Source organism: Rhodnius prolixus, unplaced genomic scaffold (genome assembly GCF_049639745.1).
Source record: "Rhodnius prolixus isolate KJV_2025 unplaced genomic scaffold, Rpr scaffold_30, whole genome shotgun sequence".
In the NCBI taxonomy this organism is placed as follows: domain Eukaryota; kingdom Metazoa; phylum Arthropoda; class Insecta; order Hemiptera; family Reduviidae; genus Rhodnius; species Rhodnius prolixus.
In genome coordinates, this window is record NW_027411638.1 from 1,100,172 (window position 1) to 1,123,771 (window position 23,600).

General features: G+C 35.1%; 1 protein-coding gene across 8 annotated transcripts in view; it reads left to right on the forward strand.

Moving 5' to 3' along the window:
- Window positions 1–23,600, forward strand: part of Hcf (Host cell factor) — a 43,503-nt gene that overhangs the window by 8,656 nt on the left and 11,247 nt on the right. For 2 of the 8 annotated variants that reach the window (XM_074144008.1, XM_074144011.1), the window contains exons 2-15: window positions 2,025–2,242; window positions 6,510–6,658; window positions 7,715–7,878; window positions 7,979–8,181; window positions 8,461–8,652; window positions 9,764–9,909; window positions 11,083–11,276; window positions 11,388–11,605; window positions 12,445–12,644; window positions 13,595–13,712; window positions 15,703–15,918; window positions 21,586–21,761; window positions 21,857–22,046; window positions 22,524–22,820. In XM_074144008.1, the coding sequence (XP_074000109.1) occupies window positions 2,025–2,242; window positions 6,510–6,658; window positions 7,715–7,878; window positions 7,979–8,181; window positions 8,461–8,652; window positions 9,764–9,909; window positions 11,083–11,276; window positions 11,388–11,605; window positions 12,445–12,644; window positions 13,595–13,712; window positions 15,703–15,918; window positions 21,586–21,761; window positions 21,857–22,046; window positions 22,524–22,820 (2,681 nt within the window). Of the gene's footprint in view, window positions 1–2,024; window positions 2,243–2,458; window positions 2,601–6,509; window positions 6,659–7,714; window positions 7,879–7,978; window positions 8,182–8,460; window positions 8,653–9,763; window positions 9,910–11,082; window positions 11,277–11,387; window positions 11,606–12,444; window positions 12,645–13,594; window positions 13,713–15,702; window positions 15,919–21,585; window positions 21,762–21,856; window positions 22,047–22,523; window positions 22,821–23,600 lie in introns of those variants that run through there. The other 6 variants (XM_074144009.1, XM_074144010.1, XM_074144012.1 and 3 more) reach the window with 6 other exon arrangements.

Sequence of the window (23,600 nt, forward strand, 5' to 3'; positions counted from 1 at the left end):
GTTTCAAGCCTTTAAATTTCTTTCTTTCGAGTGATACATTTTTTGGGGGGGAGGTTGTTTATTTAGAATAAAGTAAGTAGCCAAAATTCTCAAACATTGAAAAAGATTATTGAACTTTTCTTTCAATTTTCATCAACTTTCTTGATAAAGAAAACAACTTTGTGTAATATTTAAATCCAAATAACTAGATTTGTATAAAAAGTGAATGCAAATCCAAAGTAGGTTTGACTTTATATCAAAAAGGCTCACCGTTGTTCAGCGTATAAAGTCTGCTAGATTAACTCTCCCTTTTTATAGGGCGTACCCTTTCCCTGAAATAATTTTTGAACAAAATCTTTTGAACTGTTTTCTGAAAAATTAAAACACTGAAAGGACTCAGTAAAAAACTTACGTTCGGCTGAGTCTGACTAAAACTTTTTTGCCGAGTCTATCGGGTAGCATCTAAACGAGAATAAAAAATCGAATGTTTGCGATTTCAGTTTTGGAATTTAGGAGGATACACCAAACCAATATACTCTAAAAACCATTGTTCCGTAACAGGAAATATCAAAACTTGATTTATGGTGAAAACTCAAATTCTAAAAATCTGGATGAATATTGTATTTTGTTTTAGCGCAAGAGAAAGTAAATAACCGATAGAATAATATTTTGACAGTGGCTTAACTCTCTAAGACTGCAAGGTATACTGAGGTCTCAAAGAGCTAAATGCCATACATTGCAATCTTACAATTACGAGTCAAACGATTGCAGCGCCATCCTTACGAGATACGAGGTAATTATTCCCACTCTGAGAAGATGTATGAAGAAGTGATACTAAAAGGCATATCATAAAATTGAGTCGGCATGGATACTCTGCCTTTCCGGCTCGAAACTCACCATTTACCCATGGGATCCAATTTGAAGTTTGCATTTGCCTTGATCAGCAGAGGCTAGTGGATGGCCTTAGGTTTCACACTCACGCCCAAAAGCTGTAAGTTACAATGATAGATGGGTTACATGCCAAAGCAGCACCTGGTGTGCACCACTGAGTTAGCTTCTAAGGATCGGATGGGATCACCCAGTTCATACCCAAAATCGCCTGAGAACTCCTCTCCCTATTTCAGCTCAAATTGGTAACAAGTATTTCGACTAGAATCCCAGCTCAGAAAAACGGTCGCTTCTAAATTTTCGTAGCCCCAACAAATTCTCGGAAATCATGTTAATTGAAATCTAAATTATATTAAGATGTTTTCAAATGGCAAATAGCAGCTACTTCTGCTACCAGCACCAGTCAGTCTGGGACCAGTCTTTCTAACAACAATTATTCCGAAAATCTTAAGCGACATATGTGACACCTTTGTGCAAACTAATTTATTGTAAGGGCCGGATTTCAAAGTAGTAGATTGCCGGTGTAGTGACTCTCAGCTACTTTTTATTCATTAGAAAAGTGTTAATACTAAAGTTTGAGCTTCCAACTCCCTACCTACAATTATGCCAATAGAAAACACAGAGCGCATTTATAAATAAGTTTAAAACTGGAAAAAAGTACCTTACGACAGCTTTGGTTTATTTATATGTGTTTTACAATAATGAGAGATTTTATATGATTATTCTGTAGAGTCAGCTATTCTGTACTAGACCGTGAGATCAATGCTGTAACTTACTACACATAATGGTGTAATTAGCCGTTAAGCCCTTATAAATTAATGGTTGGAATGCGAAGTCATTTTATTTGTTTAAACTAAGAATCCCATAATCAGGATCGCTTAGTTCATGCCGAACACTGACTACTCCGATTCGGTTTACTTGCTAGGTTTCAAGAATTTAAAGAGTGAGGGCCACTAAGTAGTCAGAAGCGCAATTAATAGGGTTCTCTGACTTGTCAAATAACAATATATTTGGTGATGTTATTTTGATCAAGATGATTTAAAAAAGTTTTTTTTTTTTAGTACTGTGAGGTATATTTCAGTAAGAAATGTTGTCAACTTGAAATATCATGGCGGGACGCCCTGTCCATTGAGTAACCTATACGATATTTGTTACAGTTGCTACGATTGGTACTACAGGCACAAGAAGCTAAGGTCGCCGTTTAGCAAAACAAGTATGGCGACTCCCATGCTCAAGTGGAAGAGAGTTGCGGATACATCTGGTTTTCAACCGAGACCCCGGCATGGACACCGTGCTGTCGCCATCAAAGATCTTATGGTGGTGTTTGGAGGCGGCAACGAAGGAATAGTCGATGAATTACACGTCTATAACACTGGTGAATATCATCTTCATAAATACGTCCGTTTAGTTAGTTGTATAGTATTTTAAATGAAGTGATTTCCCCGAATTTTTATTTAAAACTTAGTGGCTTTTATTAATTTATGTTATTTAACCTTTTTTTTGGTATATAATTTTTGCGGTATTTAAAATGTTGGGGTAATATGCATATTTTTATTTTTGAAAAAAAAAGAAAAATGGCTCTGCCCGAGTGACTCTGTTTACATATTTAATATTGAAAGAGGCTACCTATGGACGATTTTGGGAACTAGCTAGGGTTGTTTTCAACACCAAACTTCTTTCCATGTTTACTTTTCTTTAAAAACTTGTGTTGGATGCAGAATTTTTATATTTACGTGAGATTATTATTTTTTTCTTATATTTTTTGTCAAAAACAAGATAATTTTCTGCATGTTTATCACCATTGGAGTGATTACTGCTTTTTAAGTTTGTGAATTTTGGTCTATTGAAGCATAACTCCAAACTAATTTTCTTAATTTTTTTGGGTATAATTGTTTTCTCCTTTAGTCTAACCTCACAGGATTAAAAGTGAATACCCAAATAGGAGAAATACCAGTAAAATACGTAACTATTTGGTTATTTGACACATAGGTTTAATAACTCTAAACTTATTATTTCATTCATCTCATCCTTGAAGTGTACTTATCGTTAGTTTTTGGCAATCTTTTAATTATGATATTTTTTTTTTTTAATCAAGAGAAGTGTGACACTATTATATCATAATTAATCCCCCTGTTGTGAACTGTTTACATCAGCCATCAGAACACAAAAATTTGACAGGGAAAACCAGTCTGTACCATTACATGTCTTCATATCTTCCCCCGTTAATTGCACATTCTTGAGCCATTCCACTCTTTCAGCAGACAATTTTGGAAAGACAGCAATAAAATGATAAATTATATCATTTAATTGCGAACAACATAAATCAAAGTAATCTTTATCCACATTATCAAATGGTGAATCTCCAAAATTGAACTCACCTGCTAAAGCTCTTATAATTAACCACTTGAAGTATATCAGTGGTATACGACTAGTGAAATAATAGCGCTTCACTAAATTGAACGCCAAGGATAACGCTCATTCTTCTCAACTCCTGTTCTAAATGTATTTTCAAATTGGGACCTAATAGTTTCACGAATTAGGCTGAACACGCTACTCCATTGAGATTTTTTTAAGCTTAACTCCACTTGCAACCCACATATCTTGAGTAATTTCTTTAAATGTGCTAACCAGTTTACATTTTTAATGGTCATATGTGAGACGACAATTTTGGGGAGTCTATTATAAATAAACGGAGAATGTAATCGTGGTGCATTTTCAGAGTGTGTATAAAATAGGGAAAAAATTCACCTTTCTCTTTATAAAACAAGAAGGTTCAAACATAGGCATCTGAATATATTTTTAATATCAAACGTAAACAGTTTCTCAGTATCCTCATGATATACTCTACCCGATAAAAAATGTGGGGTTTGGTAGTTAACCTGGACAAATCAAAAGTAATAATCTGTAGGGGAAGGGGAGGTAGACATTCCAAGTTGGAAAAGTAAAATAATGAGAGGGTGAATATTGAGATTGTTGGTAATTATAAATATTTAGGGGTCAACTTAGCACCATCTATGGCATTTGATCTACATCTAAAAGATCAATAGAGTTCTGCTAAATTCGCGATCAATTGCAACTGGAATAAGTTGTTCAGTAACCCAAAAAAATTCCCCTCGATCAAAATTAAACGAGTTTTATGTGACGGCGCGCATTGTAATGTGCCATGCTGCTCAGATCTAGGGATATAAACGATATGACCCATTGGAAAAATTACAGTTTTTTTCATTTTTGTTTTGTTTTTAAGTTGTTCCGACTACCTGGTAATATACATTTCAAATTACATCATCAGGAGAGTCAGGATTGCATTCAATGTTAACTTTCATACTGAAATTACATTTGAATTGTATTTTAAAACTTCTCAAGTTCTCGAATCACAGATTCCTCAAAATAAAAACCAAACGAATAATTGCAAATAAGGTCCTATGGTGGGAAGGATGTGCAAAAGTGTACTTGCAACTACAGAAATCGTAATCCCTAATAGAAAGGTTGCTAACAGGGGAACCACTTTAAATAATTTCATTTCGGCATTACAATAACAAGAGAAAGGTAACATGGGGTCGCGTACAAGGGTGGAACAATATCAAAAACTGTATCCCAGACTGCAATACGGAGTAGATTATGACCATAGTATTACATTTTATGATGCACAACTTATTATGCAGGCCAGATCCGAATTTTGTACCTTAAATAAAAGCCTTTTAGTAAAGAGGGTGGGCAAATGTGTACTGTAATTTATTTGAAATTAAAGATGTTTTTCACTTTATTGGGATATGCCCAACCCTGGCTCCATATAGATTAAAATAACGGAGGGGGGGAGTTAGTACAGGAGGTTGTTTGTCATTTACTTGATGGAAAAAATTGGGACAATTTGTGTAAATATTTGAAGGCAGCTTTGCAGTATAGGAAATTGATCATGGAGGAATTCCTATGAAATTTGTTCCTGATGTTTAAATATAATATTATCTATAATTGTTCTGCTGATTCACATTGCCGATAATGAATTATTTTGTTGTGTTTATAGTAGTAACTCGACAGACGGATTTTATTATATCCATGATGAAAATTGTTGTTTTTTCTCTTTAATTTTATCTTTGTATCTGTTGTAAATTAAGCACTGTTATGGTAATAATAATAATAATAATTATTATAAGGGAAGGGATTAGCTATGAGGTTAGCATACTGGACTTCCACGCAGAGGTCCCGGGTTCGAATCCAGCTGCTGACCCTTAGATTTTCTCTTCCTAGGAGCTTCTTACAGCTCACTGTCCGGTGATGGACAGTGTTTCTGTAACGAGAGAACACAGTCCGGAGGCCGGCAGTGCACTGAAAAAAGCTCCGGGCGCCAATAACCTTAGATGTTGACGCGCCTTAAATAATAATAATAAAAAAAAATAACAATTATAATAATAATAATTATTATTATTGCTATTATAAGAGAATGAAGGCCAACCATATTAAAAGCTGCCGAAAATTCTATAGAAAAGGCATTGACTTTTTGTCTTTTAGTAAATTTCAATTAAATCAAGTTAACTCTAGTAAATATGTGGTCTAGTAATTACTACTTAATTTGGTTTAAAGCCCACCTGGAATGCTTTAAGCGCTCCGTTATTAGCCCAATCAGTCATTCTATTCAACAACAATTCAGTGTACTCTTTACCGATGATATTGAACCAGATCCCCCTATAGTTAGAGACAGCATTGCTATCTCTATTTTCAAGAAGTGGAAAAATAACGGACTTCTCAGTTATATATATATATATATATATATATATATATATATATTGACCTAAATTTATTCCTTGAAGAAAGCAGACAATATTTGTCAAAATATTAGGGGAAGAAATGTGTAATCAAAGTTGATTTCTTCATTTTAAGATACAGTTTCTCGTCTAAAAGTGAACTATCCTTGAACAAGTACTCGACAAGTACTTTTTGTACTCGACAACTTACACTTCCCGTTGAGCTATTTGATGCTTGATAAAGACTTGAATACTTTGGAAAACAAAAAACGGCTCTTGGCCCCAAATTTAAGAAGGGATTTTTATTACAAAAGTTTATTAAAAGAGAATATAACCTTAATCGGGCATTTAATCTTTACATATTAAGTTCAGTTATGAAAACTTTAGTTTGATATGTCTGTTATAATAGTAATAATAATAATTATTATTATTATAAGGGAAGGGATTAGCTATGAGGTTAGCATACTGGACTCCCACGCGGAGATCCCGGGTTCGAATCCAGCTGCTGACCCTTAGATTTATTAGGTGCTTAGAGGGTATTACCATGTTGTTACGTTCTGAAGAACATTTGTAAGTAAGTTACATCGTGTAATTAATAGCGCATGGTAGCACATAGGCTGATAGGTTGAGTCGAGGACCGCTAAGATAGGTCAATGGATTCTTTTCTTCTTCATAACAGAAAATTAATTTTAATAATTTCTCTCCACCCATATGCACGGCAGTTGGGCATTAAGCGCGTTTGAAATTGAGGCATTTTATTTTTACTTTCTCTTACTCCTCGTATCAGAAGGATATATGTGGAGTATTTATTGCGGTCTAATCATTGTGGGCGAGAGTTTCATATCAGTTTTGTTTTATGTCTGGAACTCTTGTGCATTAACTATGTTTATTTTTTGTGAGCAGCAACAAACCAATGGTTCATACCGTCTATGAAGGGGGACATACCCCCAGGATGTGCTGCCTATGGATTTGTTGTGGACAACACAAGGATTCTTGTATTCGGGGGCATGGTTGAGTACGGCAAATACTCCAATGAGCTTTATGAATTACAGGTGAGTGGATATTAACATATCGTTTTAATTTTAAAAGAAAAAATGAAAGAAGTAGGGCCTAAGTGGCCTACTTATTTTAAGGCTAACTGCCTTTGAATGTAACATGAATTTCTTGTAAGCAATAAAATATAAGCAAGAAGGCAAACATAAACAAATTGGACCACATAAACAAAAAATGTGCGAATTTAAATTAAAAATAAAGTTCTCTTTTGATATTAATAAATTGTGGGAATCAAAGGTCTATAATTGGGTCTTTTCTGCGTTGTCCGGTTTATTTTCCTATATTAATCTTGTACGATGGATGAAACGGAACTCTCAGATTCCTCTGAACTCTCCCCAAAAATATTTTTTATCGAAAAATGTTCCAAAAAATAAATTTATATCAGTGCAATTAGTCCAAAATTTAAGGGAAAATAGGTGGCGCAGTTTAATGGAAAATTCAAAGAACTCAAAAAACTATATTGTAAAATTATACTTGCATTAAACAGTATTTCTTCATATTTTACGTTCTATAATGCTGTTTAGTGTTCTTAGCAATAAGTAATAAATATAGTACTTAGTAGTGACAGGTGACTTTAGAGGCATGTTATGACTGGACTTCTCTGGATATCTCCTATTTGTATATTTGTTAAGGAAAACGCTTCATATTAAATTATATGCGTTAAATGTGCACTTTAAAGTTGGTAGAGTAGATAAAATAAAATTTAAGTATATAAAAAGTAGCTCACGCGGGATTCGAACTGAGGATTTTCTCCAAAAGTTGAAATAGTAATTCATGAAAATTTTCCATCATAAAACTTCATGTTTTGGGTGATTTTTTTGTTGTTGTAATTTCTTATGTCTGAAATTGGACACCGTATCTCTTAATTTTAAGAAAAACATTTTCTCAGAAAAATTGATTTTAAAAGGTTGTTTTCAGGTTATTAGAAAAATATGCCTGTAGCCTGTCTCCTTCAAAAATAAGATTTTACATGTTTTTCAAGACAGACATAGCTTTTATTCAATTCTCTAGCAATAAGTTATTGTTCTGAATGTGCCATTTGTTATTTTTACCAGGCAAGTCGATGGGAATGGAAGAGATTGCGCCCCCGAATGCCTAAATATGCCCCTCCACCATGCCCAAGACTTGGTCACTCATTTACTTTAATTGGTAATAAAGTGTACCTTTTTGGTGGTCTAGCCAATGATTGTGATGATGCAAGGGGGAATAATGTTCCCAGGTAAAGTTTATAAGTTTATTTCTATTTCTGATCTAACCGCTTTCACAAGTTTTATGTTAAGCACTTTTAAACTATGAAGTTTTTCTCTTTCTGTTCTTAGATATCTAAACGATTTGTACACATTAGAATTAAAGTCACCTGGTACAACCATCTGGGATGCACCCAACACATACGGACCAGTCCCACCTGCAAGGGAATCTCACACCGCAGTCGCATACTATGACGAAAATGGAAATGCCAAGCTGATCATATATGGCGGGATGTCTGGATGTAGATTGGGCGATCTCTGGATACTAGATATAAGTAATCCTGTTTTACAATTAATTTCATTAACTTAACACTTTTTTCTAGAGCTATTTTCTTTAAGGTTGTACTGAAAGTACGTTTATTAACCTTTACATCACACGTCTTAATCAGAGGTCAGTGCTGATAAAGTCTTAATGCCAGTTGGTACCGTACAATTATTTTTTTCAGTTTTTACGAGCGTGCAGTGTCCATCGCACACATCTTAATTTGCGCCTTTCTAAACCTTTCACGTCTAAATGATATTGCATTTCTAATGCGTAATGCGCTGGATTTTAGGTTCAATGACATGGAGCAAACCTGACGTGGGAGGGACTCAGCCCCTTCCTAGATCACTACATACCGCCTGTGTGGTAAGCGACAAGATGTATGTTTTCGGCGGATGGGTTCCGTTGGTCTTGGATGATCTGAAAGTATCCACACATGAAAAAGAGTGGAAATGTACTAATCAGTTGGCATGTTTGAATTTAAGTAAGTAATCTAAGTAATTATTTCTTACGCAGCCTGGTTATTTAAAATTTATTAGTGTGTCTTACAAGAAGAAAGTTTTTTTTCTATTGTATAGTTTTATTTTTTATAACAATAAATAAATAAACAAGGAGAAAATATTATGATTGCGTAAAAATCAGCTTGTCAGCATAATCATAATTAATCATCTGCAAGCCCTGTTCTATCCAAACCCCAATGGCCCAAATACAACTCTTTAGAAAAACAACAATAAAGGGTTTTGAAAGTGAGCCCTAATCCAGATCTATTACACATAGAACTCACTACAGCATCGTCGACAACCCTAAGAAGAAATGGCCTCAGCTTTTAGGTCTTATTAGGGTTGCAAAAGCTGAATACCTTGGAAAAATAAAAAATTAATCCAAAAAAATCATTAGTTTATACAGTGTGTACTGTTTATTACTGTAATATAATATGATGTATGTAACAGAAAACTGTAAATGTCTCTTAGAACAGTTCTTATTGAGTGGAGGGGCAATAGTGCATGCATTCAAAATTATTCCCATACGTTTCAGTCAACTTGCGCCTATTTTCTGTAAAAAAAAAAAAATAATAATAATAATTTTGTAAACTTAGTTTATTAGTAGAAACGTATCGTATTTTTTTTTTTTTTTTTTTTTTTTTTTTTTTTTTTTTTTTTTTTGGCGCATCAACAGCTGAGGTTATTAGCGCCCGGAGCTTTTTCCAGTGCACTGCCGGCCTCCGGACAGTGTTCTCTCGTTACAGACTACACTGTCCATCACCGGGCAGTGAGCTGTAAGAAGCTCCTAGGAAGAGAAAATCTAAGGGTCAGCTGCTGGATTCGAACCCGGGACCTCCGCGTGGGAGTCCAGTATGCTAACCTCATAGCTAATCCCTTCCCTAAACGTATCGTATTATTATTATTATTTTATTATTATTACTATTATTATTATTATTATTATTATGCTGTACATTGGTTTAAACTTGGTGTAGTTTGTAATGTAATTCTAATATAAGAGAGTTATGCCTATATTGGTTTTCACTTTTAAGCTCTTTGCCCGCTACTTACCTAATAAACGTTAGAATGTTTTTACAAAGATTTAATTTCTTGCAGGCGAGATGAAGTGGGAAGATCTGACGATGGACTGTGCAGAGGAGAACGTGCCAAGAGCTCGAGCTGGTCACTGTGCTGTGGTGGTTAACTGCCGCATTTATATCTGGTCAGGGCGAGACGGTTATAGAAAGGCTTGGAACAATCAGGTTAAATTGTAATCCCATAAAGAAAAAAAAAAAAATGCTTGATTTTATTTTCAGTTTTTGTTTTCAAAGCTGTAAAGTTGTAGGTAACTATTTCTTTTTATTGGTTGGAGTTGGGTGCTTTTTTTTTAAATTTATTTATTTTTTAAATTGCTGGAAGAATGAATCTCGTTTGGTGTTATTTCTACTTACTTCTGTTTTTATTAATAACTCCTTTTGTTTAAAAACATGATATTAAGTTTATAATTTATTTTCGCAGCGCTTTTTTTCTAGAAATAAAAAGGTGGTGGTACTCACCATTGTTTTCATTTCTAATACTCTTCGAGTTTTAACATATCCGACATATAGCTTCAACCTCACAATTAACTATGTCCTCAAAAATCCACGATGCAAAGAATTCTATTATGTAAAAGTTTATGAAAACAGAATACTTCCTCTTTAGTAGCAGGAATCATCTGCTATCGCTAATACAGGGGTGGCAAACTGTGGAATGGTATTCTATCAATTGTCTATTCTATATCACAGGGCAAACTCTTTTGCTTCCGGGTAGATTCTATCCTCTCGACAAAGCCATGGAGCGCTGGCTCCGACGAATTTTTTTTTTTAGTGTAGGCGTGTTGGTTTGGATACAAGGGAAGTTCGCTTAAAGGACCATCCTCATCCTTTTTTTACTTATATTTAGAAATTTCTTCGACACTACTAGTTGCCATGTCTAAAGTTACTGTATACCTTCCTATCATTATGTGTGGTATCAACTTTACCATCAGAGTGACAAGTATTTTCGCTTTTCTTGGAAATATCACGCTACGGATTTTATATTTTTTTGTAGAGGCGTAGAAGTTGCGGAACTGAAAAACGTATCCTAGCATTTAGTAAAGGTATAGAGCGTTGCATTAAAATAAATGTGGCAAGTTGTCTGTTGTCACTCAGAATGTGATTCTGAGCCGCTAGCAAAAGTGCCTGTGCTGTGCCTCTATAAAGCTTTTCCCTTTGTACGTGTCAGTTTTTTTTCTTTTAAAGTGTAAGTAATGCGTGCTGTCAGAAAAAAAGCCCTGCATTTATCTCGTTTTTCTCTTGGTCGGTCTTTTTACAAATAAGTTTCTGAAAAACAAGTATTGAATTGTTCAACATTGGTGCATGTCGGAAAGGCTTTATGTATTTTACTTTTCATGGCAGGCTATGAAATCGTCGACGTTTGTTTCACGTGATCGATGCTGTACACAGGTCTGCTGCAAGGATCTGTGGTACTTGGAGGTGGATAAGCCAAGCGTAATGGGCAGGGTGCAATTAGTCAAGGCCACAACCAATGCACTCGAAGTCTGCTGGAATTCTGTTCCATGCGCCGACGCTTACATGCTCCAGATTCAAAAGTAAAAATAAAAAATAATGAAAAAAGAATTTTTATTTTTTTAGCAGCAATTTTCCATTTGATATACTTAATTTTTTTGTAATACTTCTGTTCCGCTCCTCCCTGAAAATAGGTACGACGTACCTCTAACACCATCGATCGGCCACATACCGGCTATCACGCAGCGAGCCCAGCCGCCCAAGGCAACCATCGGCATCAGCAAGCTTCCCACCCAGGCTGCAACCACCACCCGTCCTGCAACACCACGTCCCGTAATTCGACCAGTCCTGCGACCTGTACTGAAGCAAGTGCGCACTGCTGTACCTCGGCCCATGATAACCGCTGTGGCAGGTAACCAAATAATAAACTTTCTCAAACAGTCAACTATACAGTTCTTTTGTACTTAAAAATTTCATTGTCCGAAGGGGTATTTTAGGGGCGAGATTTTCGAGTCCTCTTCTTTTTTTTTTTTTTTTGTTTTTATCAGTCATTGTCAATTTTGTTAACAATCTGAATTCACTTGGTCTTTTATTAAGTAAGGGTAAAGATGTTGAAATGTTATTATAAGCAGATGACCTGGTTTTACTCTCTCCCACCAGAGTTATTCCTCAAAAACAGTTAAATATTGTAATGAAAGCATGTTATCTGTGAGTACCCAAAAGACAGTTGCTATAGTTGGAAATCTACCCAACTGCTGTACTGCGGCACTCTTAAATTGAAATTATAAATTAGTTTAGTTAGTTAGGAGTTCCGATTAACTTGTGCAAAATGTTCCACGACATCCAAGCGTTTTCTCTACTAATGTTAACACCTCAACGGTTCTGGCTTTACTGAAATCGTGTATCGTTGGAAAACCAATATGACACTTTACGATTTCATTTGTATCTTGAGAAAATATGGGGCTTGACCGGAAGGGTAACTTTGTTAGACAGTTTTTTTTTACTTCATTCTTTACTTAAAATTACTGTTTTATTATAAATGAATCTAATTGTTGAAGTCAAAAGTTAGTAAAAATAGAAATTTAAGGAAAATCTGTGTTAGAATTTGAATTTGAATTTAAAACATTCGTATAAGAGTGCTTCACACCAGATATTTCTATCTTCCTTTAGATTGAATTTATATGCCTTTGTATATTTTTATACTAAACTTCGAAGGAAAATAAAAAAACTTTGCAATTAATTTAAAAATAGGTGATGTTGCAGAAGTAGCTGCGGGCAATACAGGTTCGCTGACTCTCAGCCCTAGGATGTCCACTCCAGCTAGCTCTCCGCCGGCTCGAGGAATCATCAAGACACCGACTACACCTAAGTCTCAGATTCTCGTGCAGAAGCCAGTTTCTCAGGGTCAGATAGTGACGCTTGTTAAGACAAGCCAAGGCATGACTGTTGCAGTAAGTAGAGGTCATTTTTCTACATGTTACTATGTAGGAAAACTCAAGAATTCTGCGGTTTGTCGGTACAGAAACTACGAAGTATGCACGATCTATCTATTTCTGGGGCACTACAGTATAAACAAGACCTGGTCCTCTTCTAGCAGCTGTCTCCGACCCTCTCTCTCGGTCGGTAGCCTTAAAACTTATCTGCGCACTCGTACGTGCCTAAGTCCGTTTTAACGACTTCAAGCCACCTCAAACAAGGTGTCTCTTGAAGCCGACAACCCTCGGAATGTCTACGAAGCGTTATGCTCGGAAAACGACCCGAATGATTTATACGTCCTAGTCACTAAGTCCGATCCAAAGTTAATTTCTGGCTACGCTGTCGCATGCCACTGATGTCAACAGGTAGAAGGTAAAAGTGACATTACATTCCATAGCTTTTCTGTCATTTTGCTGAGGTCAGCTGTGAAACGGTTCTCCTAAAACCATTTGATATTACCTTACAACTTCATCGGCATAAGCAGGTAGTCTTTTCGCCACGAGCTCTGTTGTAGACAATGCTATTCCACACTAGTTCTTTTGCGTCATGTTTTGTGGATTGGACGCATGATGACTTCGCCCAATATTCAGCCATTTTCTTTTAGAATTCTACATAAATGTGATAAATGCTTATGTTCTCCATCGACCCGAACCTTTCTTTAGTTCAAGGGCCTATTTGGTAAAGTCGGATGACCAGTGTAAATTAGAAAGTGGTGTTATGTTTTCCTCCGTAAATTGCAACTAGAGTTCGGATCACTTGCTCCCATAAATCATCATTTTTCTGAGAACCTGCAGAGCTGAAAGAAATGGAAAGAACACATGTTAAACAGTTCTTTGATTTCTAAGTGCATTTTCTTTAAAGGCTTGCGCCTTTATTTTTTAAAAACGATTTTGTGAAATTTACCCTGTTAATTTACATTCAACAGCAGATGCCAAAAGTGAGTCTGATCCAAAGTAAGCCTGGTACAACCACATCTCCCGTAACAAAGGGAATTCCGCAAGGCGCCACTATTGTCAAATTAGTTAGTGCTAATGCTAATCAAGGTAATTACTTACATTTATTAGAAGTGACTTATCGTAATTTGTAACTTTCTTTTATTGCATTTGTGACCTATTAAATACTAATAAAGATTCAATGTGTAACCAAAAATTCAAATTTGAAGAAAATTGGCTGGCCGGAAAGACCATTTCACTGAGTCGCCTTTGAAGTTTAAAGTTTTTAGCAATTTTTTCGAAAACAAAAAAATTTACCTTTCTATATAACGTGTATAATATTAAAGTGAATTACTGTTTCGTGAAAAGTGATTATTTCCAGAAAAGGTAAGTACGTAAATTACGGTAAGAGCTAGAGACGTGTAACGTTTCGTACCAGCTTTTTTGATGTTATATCTACATCGGCTTCTACCACTTTCTATAAACTTAAATAAGTACTTATTGCTACAAGTAGTTCTACAATTTTTTAAATTTTCTTGAAAAAATTAATTTTATGAAGGGCGCTTGTAGTTTACTTTCTTTTACCTTGTTTACTTTCTATCTTCATAGCGAAGAGGGTCAGTTGTCTTAAGAAAAAAAGTATTCGAATCATGCAGACATGAGATTTGGAGTTTTCATTTGCATTATCTGTTTGGAGGTCCCCTGAGTTCGTAAGAGGATATTACAAATAGGTTTCTCACTCTTCCTGTGAGTAGGTGTTTATCCATGTAAGTCAGAAATGAAAAGTAACGGAAAACATTTCGCTTGGGTGTGGCCAAAGGTATAAGCCAACCGAAAGAACCGCTTTACTGAAGAGATTTTTTGAGATTTTCTCGGAAACGGCTCTTATGATTTTCTTAAAATTTGGTATCTTTTTGCTCACAAGTAGATGTATAATTTTAATTTAACATTTTCTGGGAAAATTCAATTGAAGGCACTTACGTATGGGCTTTAGAGGTGGGAGGACTTCCCTTTTACGAGCCATTTCAGAGTTATGCAAGGACCTATTAAGTGTCAATTAGGATTAAATATGTTACTAAAATTACAAATTCAAGGATAGTCGGCTGACTGAAAGTGGCACTTATCTGAATAGATTTTTTGTTTAATGATTTTTTACAGTGAACATGTAATACCATAATATTGAAGGCAAATGAATTTTTAGTACAAGTTTTAAGTTACAAGAAAATTTAATTACCAAAACTGCAATAAAAGAAAGTTGTGTAGGTGATCATACCCGATTTTCTTAATTGGATTTTTACCTTCAATGTAAACTTCGTGATTTCCTTAATGTAAAATGGTCCATTTTGTTACAAAGACTTTCTGCCGCAATCCGAAAGACACCTTAAATACTTTTATACATTTAATATCTTCTTGAGATATCAAAGAACCTTTTTTTTTTGCATTTTTTCGAAAATAGTGTGTCGATGTTCTTTAATTTTGTTTTATACTATTTATCTAACCAAAAGTACATTAATCTACTATTTAATCGCTTTTAATACTGTTGATCATTTTTATTTTGAACATTTTTTTAGGAAAAATGATTTTTTAGAGAATCATCAGAGAACTAACGGACATGTTAGTCTATAACACCACATGTTTCTAATTAGCCGCTATATAATGTTATGTAATTCTGAAAGCATCGCTGTAATTTTAACTCTTGTGTAAAATTGATTAACGGAGAGTTCAACTTTAAGAATAGAGTTTCGAGAAAAATCTCAATTTCCCCAAAGGGAATTTGTTCATAAAATGGCCCCAGTGAGTTTCTTGAACTTTCTTATACTGTATGCCAGCTTATACTTTTATTCGAAACATTTTTTCAAAAATTGTGAATTTAATTGGTTTTTGCATTCTGGTGAATCATGAATTTCATGGTTAAGGAAGTGTGTACTACAGTGTTATCAATTTATACCCATCTATACCTGCGAGAGAAAGAATGATATCTCTGCCTAAAATACATTTATTTGAAGAAAACTAAACGTTTGAGACAGCGTGTCAGTTATACTATAGATAGCAATAAAAGAAAGTTGGACACTTTTTACTTTATCTGTATTTTTAAATGCAGGTGGCAATGCCAAAATGTTGACGACGATGAAGACAGTGCCATCAAACATGTTAACGGTAGGTAAACCAGTGAACCAGGGCCACAAGCAGCAGACCATCATAATCAACAAACCACCCGGCCTACGCATGCCGTCAGGCCAGCAGTACATTGTGGTGACTTCTGGTTCACCAATTCGCCCCGTCCAGACAATCACTACCACACAGAACAGTGAGAAAGGTTTGGTTAAATATATGTTTAGAGTTGCATCTTATTTTGCTTTATGCATGTTATTAGGTACATAAAACATGTAAATATTTAGTGAGTAACATATTTAAATCCAAATGAGTATTAGTTGCATGAATTATAGTTTAGGTTTTCGATCATTTTAGAGTTTGATTCCAGGAGAATGGTATTTATTTGAGCTTGTAGTGAGCACTCTGCTTTCCTCACAAATTGAACTTCCTTATTTGCATTTTGTGTGCAGCTTTAATTTGTTTAATTAAATTCTTATTTAGAAAATAATGTATAACTTTAAGTGGACAAATAATTTAAATAGCAGACAGTTCACGTCAACTCAAACGCTTATCACAACAGACAACCCTAATCCCATTTTCCAAGAGTTCAGAACATTTTGACTTTCTTATTTTATTGGTACTGATTTTCTAAAAACGATACCAGTAATTTTGTTTATAACTCACTTTTTTTTATAATTATTTTTATAATTACTTTTTTAAACTTTTTGTGGCAAAATTTATTTCAGCAGGGTTGTTGTGGTGAGGGTTGAAATTAGATCCTTTTCTGCCATTTCAGTGTATCTTACGAATAATGTGGTACTAATAAATACTTGGTATTAGAATTTATATGAATAAACCTCTGATTTCGGTTTAAATAGCTAAAGAACAGAACACAACACTCAAATCACACTGTCAACACAACCACTCTATAATTTTTGGCTAACAGAATTACAAGATTTACAAAAATTTACTACAGACAAACATATACTAAAGAAGTCTAATTCAATTAATTGGAGAACGGGCACATATACTAATAAAAATGGATTAAAATTAGTTAGTACAGGCTTCTGGTTTATACTACGACACAGTACGATTTAAACACTTATTATATAAAATTACTATTCTACATGAACAATACAACATGGCAACACACAAGCGTCTCTTTCATATCTATATCCAATATAAATTACTTGTTATTAACCCAACTTATTCCCGCACTATAACCCAATAATTAACATTGCACACTTCGATACTTAACATTTTCCCTCAATGTAATTATTATTATTATGACATATAAAGAATTCATTCTTCAGTATTCTTTAGTTCCACATCATTACAGAACTCCTTAAGTTTCGACTTTCCTGTAGGTTTAGTATGCACATCTGCTACTTGACTTTTGCTGGGAATATAGAAGATATCAATTATTCCGTCCTCGACTTTCTCTCTTATGAAGTGGTGTTTTATATCCACATGTTTCATACGTTATGGTTTTCAGGATTTTTCGTTACTTTTATGGCGAACTGATTGGCTTCAAAAAGTTCTATAGGCCCTGACCACTCTGCCTGCAAGTCTTCCAGCAGACTCTTCAACCAAAATGCTTCACTAGCAGCCTGGCTTATCGCCATGTACTCCGCTTCCGTCGAACATAGTGCTACAGGAGATTGCTTTCTCGAAATCCACGAGACGCATGAACCAAAAACTTTGAATACAAAATCTGTTGTAGATTTTCTATCATCCAAATTACCTGCCCAATCTGCATCTACGAAGCCTTGTACACTTTTATTAAGCTCGTTGCGCTTGTATTCAAGTTTAAAATGAATAGTTCCCTTGATGTATCTCAGAACTCATTTCAGTGCTAACCACAAATCTCCATTTGCTTTGCTTTGATACCGACTAAGTATGCTTATTGCTGCACTCAAATCTGGTCTGGTACCCATCATAGCATACATTAATGACCCAATAAGTTGTCTGCACCTTGTCTCTAATTTTTTATCATCAGAAGGTTCACTAGAAATTTTGAAGTTAGGATCAAGAGGGGTACTCACTGGTTTGCACTCATTCATTCCAAATTTAGTTAGTAGGCGAGCGTTTTTTATTCCCTTGTGCGTTAAACGCCGCGGCCCTCTTACTCGTCAAGATACATAGTGATGTTCATTAAACAATATAATTAAGAACTGCTTTGTGAGACAAATGCTTTATAAATCGCAGTAATCCCTCACTTACCTGATAAATCAAATCTGTGTAGTAGGTGACCGGCGGCTCTATAAGTGGCAGTCGTTGTAGACCAACCTAATGAACCAATTGTGGTGATAACATGACAGATGCTTGTAAGGGCAGTCGCGTTACACTTATAATCCTGATAAAATAATTTTTGCAGTTCAGTGTCGTATGCCGGTTTATAAGTGGCAGACAATTTCACATGATGATCAAACTTCTCTAGTCACTGTAGTTGTGGCTGACACTTTGTAAGTGGCAGTTCTCTCTCAAAAACCTGATGGCTAATCTCTGAAGAGTCAGTGAGGTGAAGACGCTTTATAAGTGAAAGTCTGAATTCTTTACATAAACCCATGAACTAATCTCTTAAGAGTGTCAGTATAGTTGTGACGGAAGCTTTTTAAGCAGTAGTCTCTCTACGCCATCTTAATGAACGCCATCTCTATAGGAAGTGTAGTGTGTGATAAAAGCTCAATCAGTCACTACACCTACGTAATGAACCAATTTGTCAGGAAGTATGAAAATCTGAAATCTGAAGGAGTTAAAACAGAACATTTTATTATTCATCAAACATGATTTCAGATAAAATAATCACAAAACTGAAAAAAATGTGATTTAGGTCGTAATTGCATTTATTTCGTTGCAAGACGTACATTGGAGTAAACTTATTTTTTTGCCATTTTGCTTACACCTTTCTTCATTTACAGTAAAGATAAAATTATATTGTTATTAATCATTTAATTTAATGTTTTGTTTTTTTGAAAACTATAGAGAGGGCGATTTTTGATTGGGACTCAAAAGAGTTAATAGATGTTAGTACTTTTGAAGAAGAATTGGAAGCTAATACAAGGGCCACGATAGAAGCACTAGATAGAAATTGGGAAGTCGGATTGAAGACAGCAGTAAGTCCAATGAGTGGCGGAAGGCAAGTAATAGACAAACAGGATGTATTAAATAAACTGTGGTTAGAAGAGTGTGATGACCCTATGCTCAGTTCTGTGACAGAGGTTTGTACCACGTCACCATTAGACGAGTGTTGCAAACAAAAAGACGTGATAGACACAGTTGATCTAGAAGAGCTTGAACGAAGTATGGACAATTATAATAAGGTCATTACGAAGGAGGAGACCAAGAAAAAGAAGAAGACATGTAAGCGAAGAGAAAAGCACCATGCTTTAAAAAGTCGCTATAAAGAAAAAAAGTACGGCTTTCTGAGTAGATTAGGTGCGACTTTGAAAGATGGTCCTGGTGAGGAAATTCTTGCATTCGGAAAGAAGAGAACCTGTGGCAGTAAGGTGTCTGATGACTCTGTGGTTATCAAAGAGGTGATCAACGGTGAGGATAAAAATGTTGAGTCCTTGCATACGGAAAAAATCAGACTTTAATGCTAGTCAGCGCGGCAAAGAAGAGGATCCCAGACTAGCTTCCGCCCAGTTTAGTGTCCAATCTAGTCTAACAAACTAAAGAGATTAATTCAGCTTATTTACTTGATGTTTATTCTAAATTCTTGTAATTTATGTTATAAAAATCCTCTGAAAGATAATAAAATGTTTACATATTTTGGGGAAACACCTCTTTCTTCTTTACCTTCTCTTCACCATGGTTAGCAATAAGCAAAAAACTTGATATTATGGGCAACTGAAGTTTCAGAAATGAAGTACCTCATTTTTTTTTATCACAACCTCTCTACAACCTAAACTGGGCGAGGTTTCTCTTTGTACAATCTCACGACATCTAGTCATGTTAAGCTGAGTCTAACACTTCCTGACTCCACCTGAGTTTCGAAGGGTTTTCGTTGGGTTCTTTTGAAGAAGGAGGCTAACCCCAGTGTAGCTATGAACTCGCTCAATAGCGCTAGCCACTGAGCTAATCCCTAAATCTCATTAATTAATTATAAACCTTTTTCAATTAAATTATTAGGAGTTATTTATTTTTTCTTAATTCAAGGAACATTTTTTTTGCGCACTATCGGCCTCAGGTCAGTGCTTATAACATCTAAATTAAACTGCGTTAAGAGGAGAGGTCGATTATCCTCATAGAAAGTATCGAAGCAACTAATTCATACTAATCTAAATTTCGGTTTAGATTAATATATCAATTGGTTTTAAAAAAGCACGTATCAATGTATGTTATAAAATTCTACGGAAAAAGCGCGTTAAACAAAAACATCGTTTAAAGGGGGTCCTTCTGAACTCGTGGTTAGAATAAGCTAGAGTACTACGCCAAGACAGAAAAAGACATATTTCTTGATAGAAAAAAGTGTTTTTTGGGTTTTTTGTTTTTATCTTTCCAGTTTTTTTTTTTTTACAGGGTCGTCAGTTCTTACTATACATTACTGACACTTCGTGCATGTTTTTTTGGGAACACACTGAAGCATATGAGATACACAGGTCTATATTGGTTTAAATAGTGTAGTCGATGTTTAATTTCGCGATGTCTAGCTTTTGCATGTTAATTATAATGCTTAATTGTTAGCCTGAACATTGGGGAAACCCAACCAAAGTGAAACATGAAGTTTTGATTACAAGTTGTAAATTGTATGATTGGTGATAAGCATTAGTGCCTGCAGCATATATTAACTGTTTAATCCCCGCTTGCAATGTCTGGGAGGTGGTACCGCTTACTACATCTTTTATCTGCATGATAAAATTTGGCTTTTGTGAGTATATTTTCTTATTTAATTAGTTTAAAATATTTGTCTTGTCTATTAATTTACTAATTTTGCAATTTCTCTTTAAACTTTCTGTAAATGCCATTTTTTATTTTTTATTTTAATAAACCTGTTTATTTGAGATTTTGATTTTTGTACGTTCGAGATGTATCTCTATTCTAAGAAATTAGAGATATCTCTCTATAACAGTTCAAAATCCTGTGTAGCGAACTTTATATTATAGACATATCACAAAAATTATCTGATTATTTTTTATTTTCTTCGATTTTTTTTTTTTGCGTTATAATGGTGAATCGCCATGTAGGGAGAACACTACTACTATTCCAACAATCAGTTGGAAGAAGTGCAGAAAATTGTCGATTTATTGTGCTCTTACAACAGTATACCTAACTACATATGTGCAACGCCATAGGAAACAGGCCGTATTTTTTTCGGTTTTGGCACATCGGATAGACCGTTTTAGCAGGAGGTCTGTAAGACAATGCGAATAACGAGTTAGGAGATAGTTTCGTTAAGATAGTTTCATAAAGCTTGAGGCTTCTAATCAGCTTTCAGTACAGTTGCAATATCATTACGATTTATAACTTTCGCGAGTTCTGGTTTGAGCGAAAGGTCCAAACGAAGGAGATTGAACGTAACTCGTTTGAGTTCACTCATTCGTTCCTCAGACGGATTCGAAAGGGTTCGGATTAACCAGGAGAAAGCTCTGCATCGTTTGCTTTAAATTCCTTCCCAAGGCTGATCGGTAATGATTATATCTTGAATAAGTAGGTTTCTTTATATTTTTTTTCCACTTTAGTGTGGTCTAAATTTTTAAAAAATTCAGTTTACTTGAAGTACAACTTTTCTAAGTTCAGTGTTGTTTTGTTAATTGTAACTATAAATTACAATAAGGGAAAGTCGTGTGTTTTGCAGATGTATAGATTTATTTAAATAATTGTGCTTATTTAGCAGTTTAGAAATATGTGAATAGATAAATATTAAACACAGCTTATGTGGGTGTAGGTGGCAGCGGTCCGATGAGAATGGTTGTGGTTACGAACAGTAGCGGCACATCAACTGCTTTGGGTAAGCCGATCACTATTACAGTGCCTGGCGCCGGGGGTTCGAAGACAGTGACTATCACTGGGAAAACAGCGCTCAGCTCAGCATCCCATATTTTACAGCAGGCCAACTCTCAGGTACCTGAACGTTTCTAATTTATATTTAGCAAAGTTAATGCGTTTTTTTTCTCTTCTAAATAAGTGTGCTGCTTAAAATTAGTATAATTGCGCAGAGTGGTTTAAAGAATTTACGTCTACAAATGGGTGAGAAGACGATGACATTAGTGCAGAACAGTAATGTGTGGGGAGGCTCGATAGGTAGTGGCTCAGCAGAAGTATCCACACCGGCCACTACTACGGCCAACAGAGTGGTACTGCTCACCACCAAGCCACAACCAACTACCGCAACAACTACAATACCAAGTAAGTACTTCAACTACATTTAGAATAGCCAGCATAGGGATGACATTACCTGAGTGATAGCGAGCAAGTTTGGTACACAAGTCTCGGGTTCGAATTGGCGAAACGCCTCTTGTCTTGAACTGATTTTATTATTTAATGCTGCTCATTAGCATTCATCCAGGAAATTTTAAATTCTGTGAAACGTGTTTCCAAGTGTTTTAAATTTTCTCTGTGGTACAGAAAAAATCTGTGGTGGTTTCGACTGTATATGTATATAATGATTTATTTGAAACATTTTTCTACAACATATCTGCATTTTATGGGTTTTCAGGGAAATGTGTAGATAAGCTGATGGCAGTTTAAATCTTTGATAAATAAATCATTCCCAAAGAAGCTATGCAGAAAGTGTATTTAAATCAAGACCCCCCATCTAAAATGGGGTAATAATCCCATCAGTTACATTTATTGTTTCAAACAAAACCTTTTTGAAATATACAGGTGCCACAGTCGGTCCAGCCTCAGATGCAGCTCTGACAGCGTTGGCCGCTGAAGCCGGCCTTATTGACTCACCTTCGTGTGAATCAATACAGAAAGAGCAGAACGGAAGTATTCACAACGATGTTTGCATGACTCCTGAAGATTCGCAGACACATTCTAGTGACCGCAGTGAGGATATTGAACAACAACAAGATAATCTCTCGAAGGTCCTGTTTTCGGACGAGGCCAACGGCATCCAGCCTGATGAGAATCAAGCACTCCAGACCAGAATTGCAGCCGAGACCCAGCCACAAATTTGCAAGTGTTGTTTTTCTTGAATTTCATATTTAATCAAATATTAAAGCGATTTTATCAAACTTGCAAAATAGAGTTTGTATTAAAACGAGATCCTTGCAGTCCGAAAAAGACATTGTTATGGGCTATAATACTTCAAAGTTAAAGTACATCTGTTGAAAATGTGTTTTTTTTTCTTATTTTCTCAAAAATGGCTCCCGATTTTTTGTTTGTTTAACTTTCCAAACAAGCTTAATTTTTCATTTTGTTAATGAAATGTTTTATTCTGAAAACTCACTTAAAGAAAGGTATTCGTAAGTGCTATTCCTGATCCTTAGGCGCTGCTACCAAGAAGCTTGTTGTGGGTGTTTCGATGAAATATGTGTTTCTAAAACATGGATAGTAATATCAAAAAATTAAAACGTATTTCTAAATTCTCGAAATTTGAAGAAAATCAGATGACCGCTATGCGACTTTACTTGATTTTAATTTTGTCTGACGATGTTTTTTCTTTCTTTTTTTTTTATCTAGCTATACTTATTAAAGTACTGATAAATATCTCTAAATTAAGGAATTTAAATTTCTAGTAATAAGTAATCTAAATTAATTTGAATTGCTTAGCTTTAGCTGAGATACTTATCAGAACAGCATTAAATGCTTTAATCTATGAATTTTTCAATTTGAATGAATTTCGTATCTCATTTCACTATCTCGTGACTGGATGACAAAGGAAGTATGTTTGTATATCATTACTATTCACTACCGCGAGGGGCGGGTGTTGGTCTAGTTGTCAAGAGCGTGGCT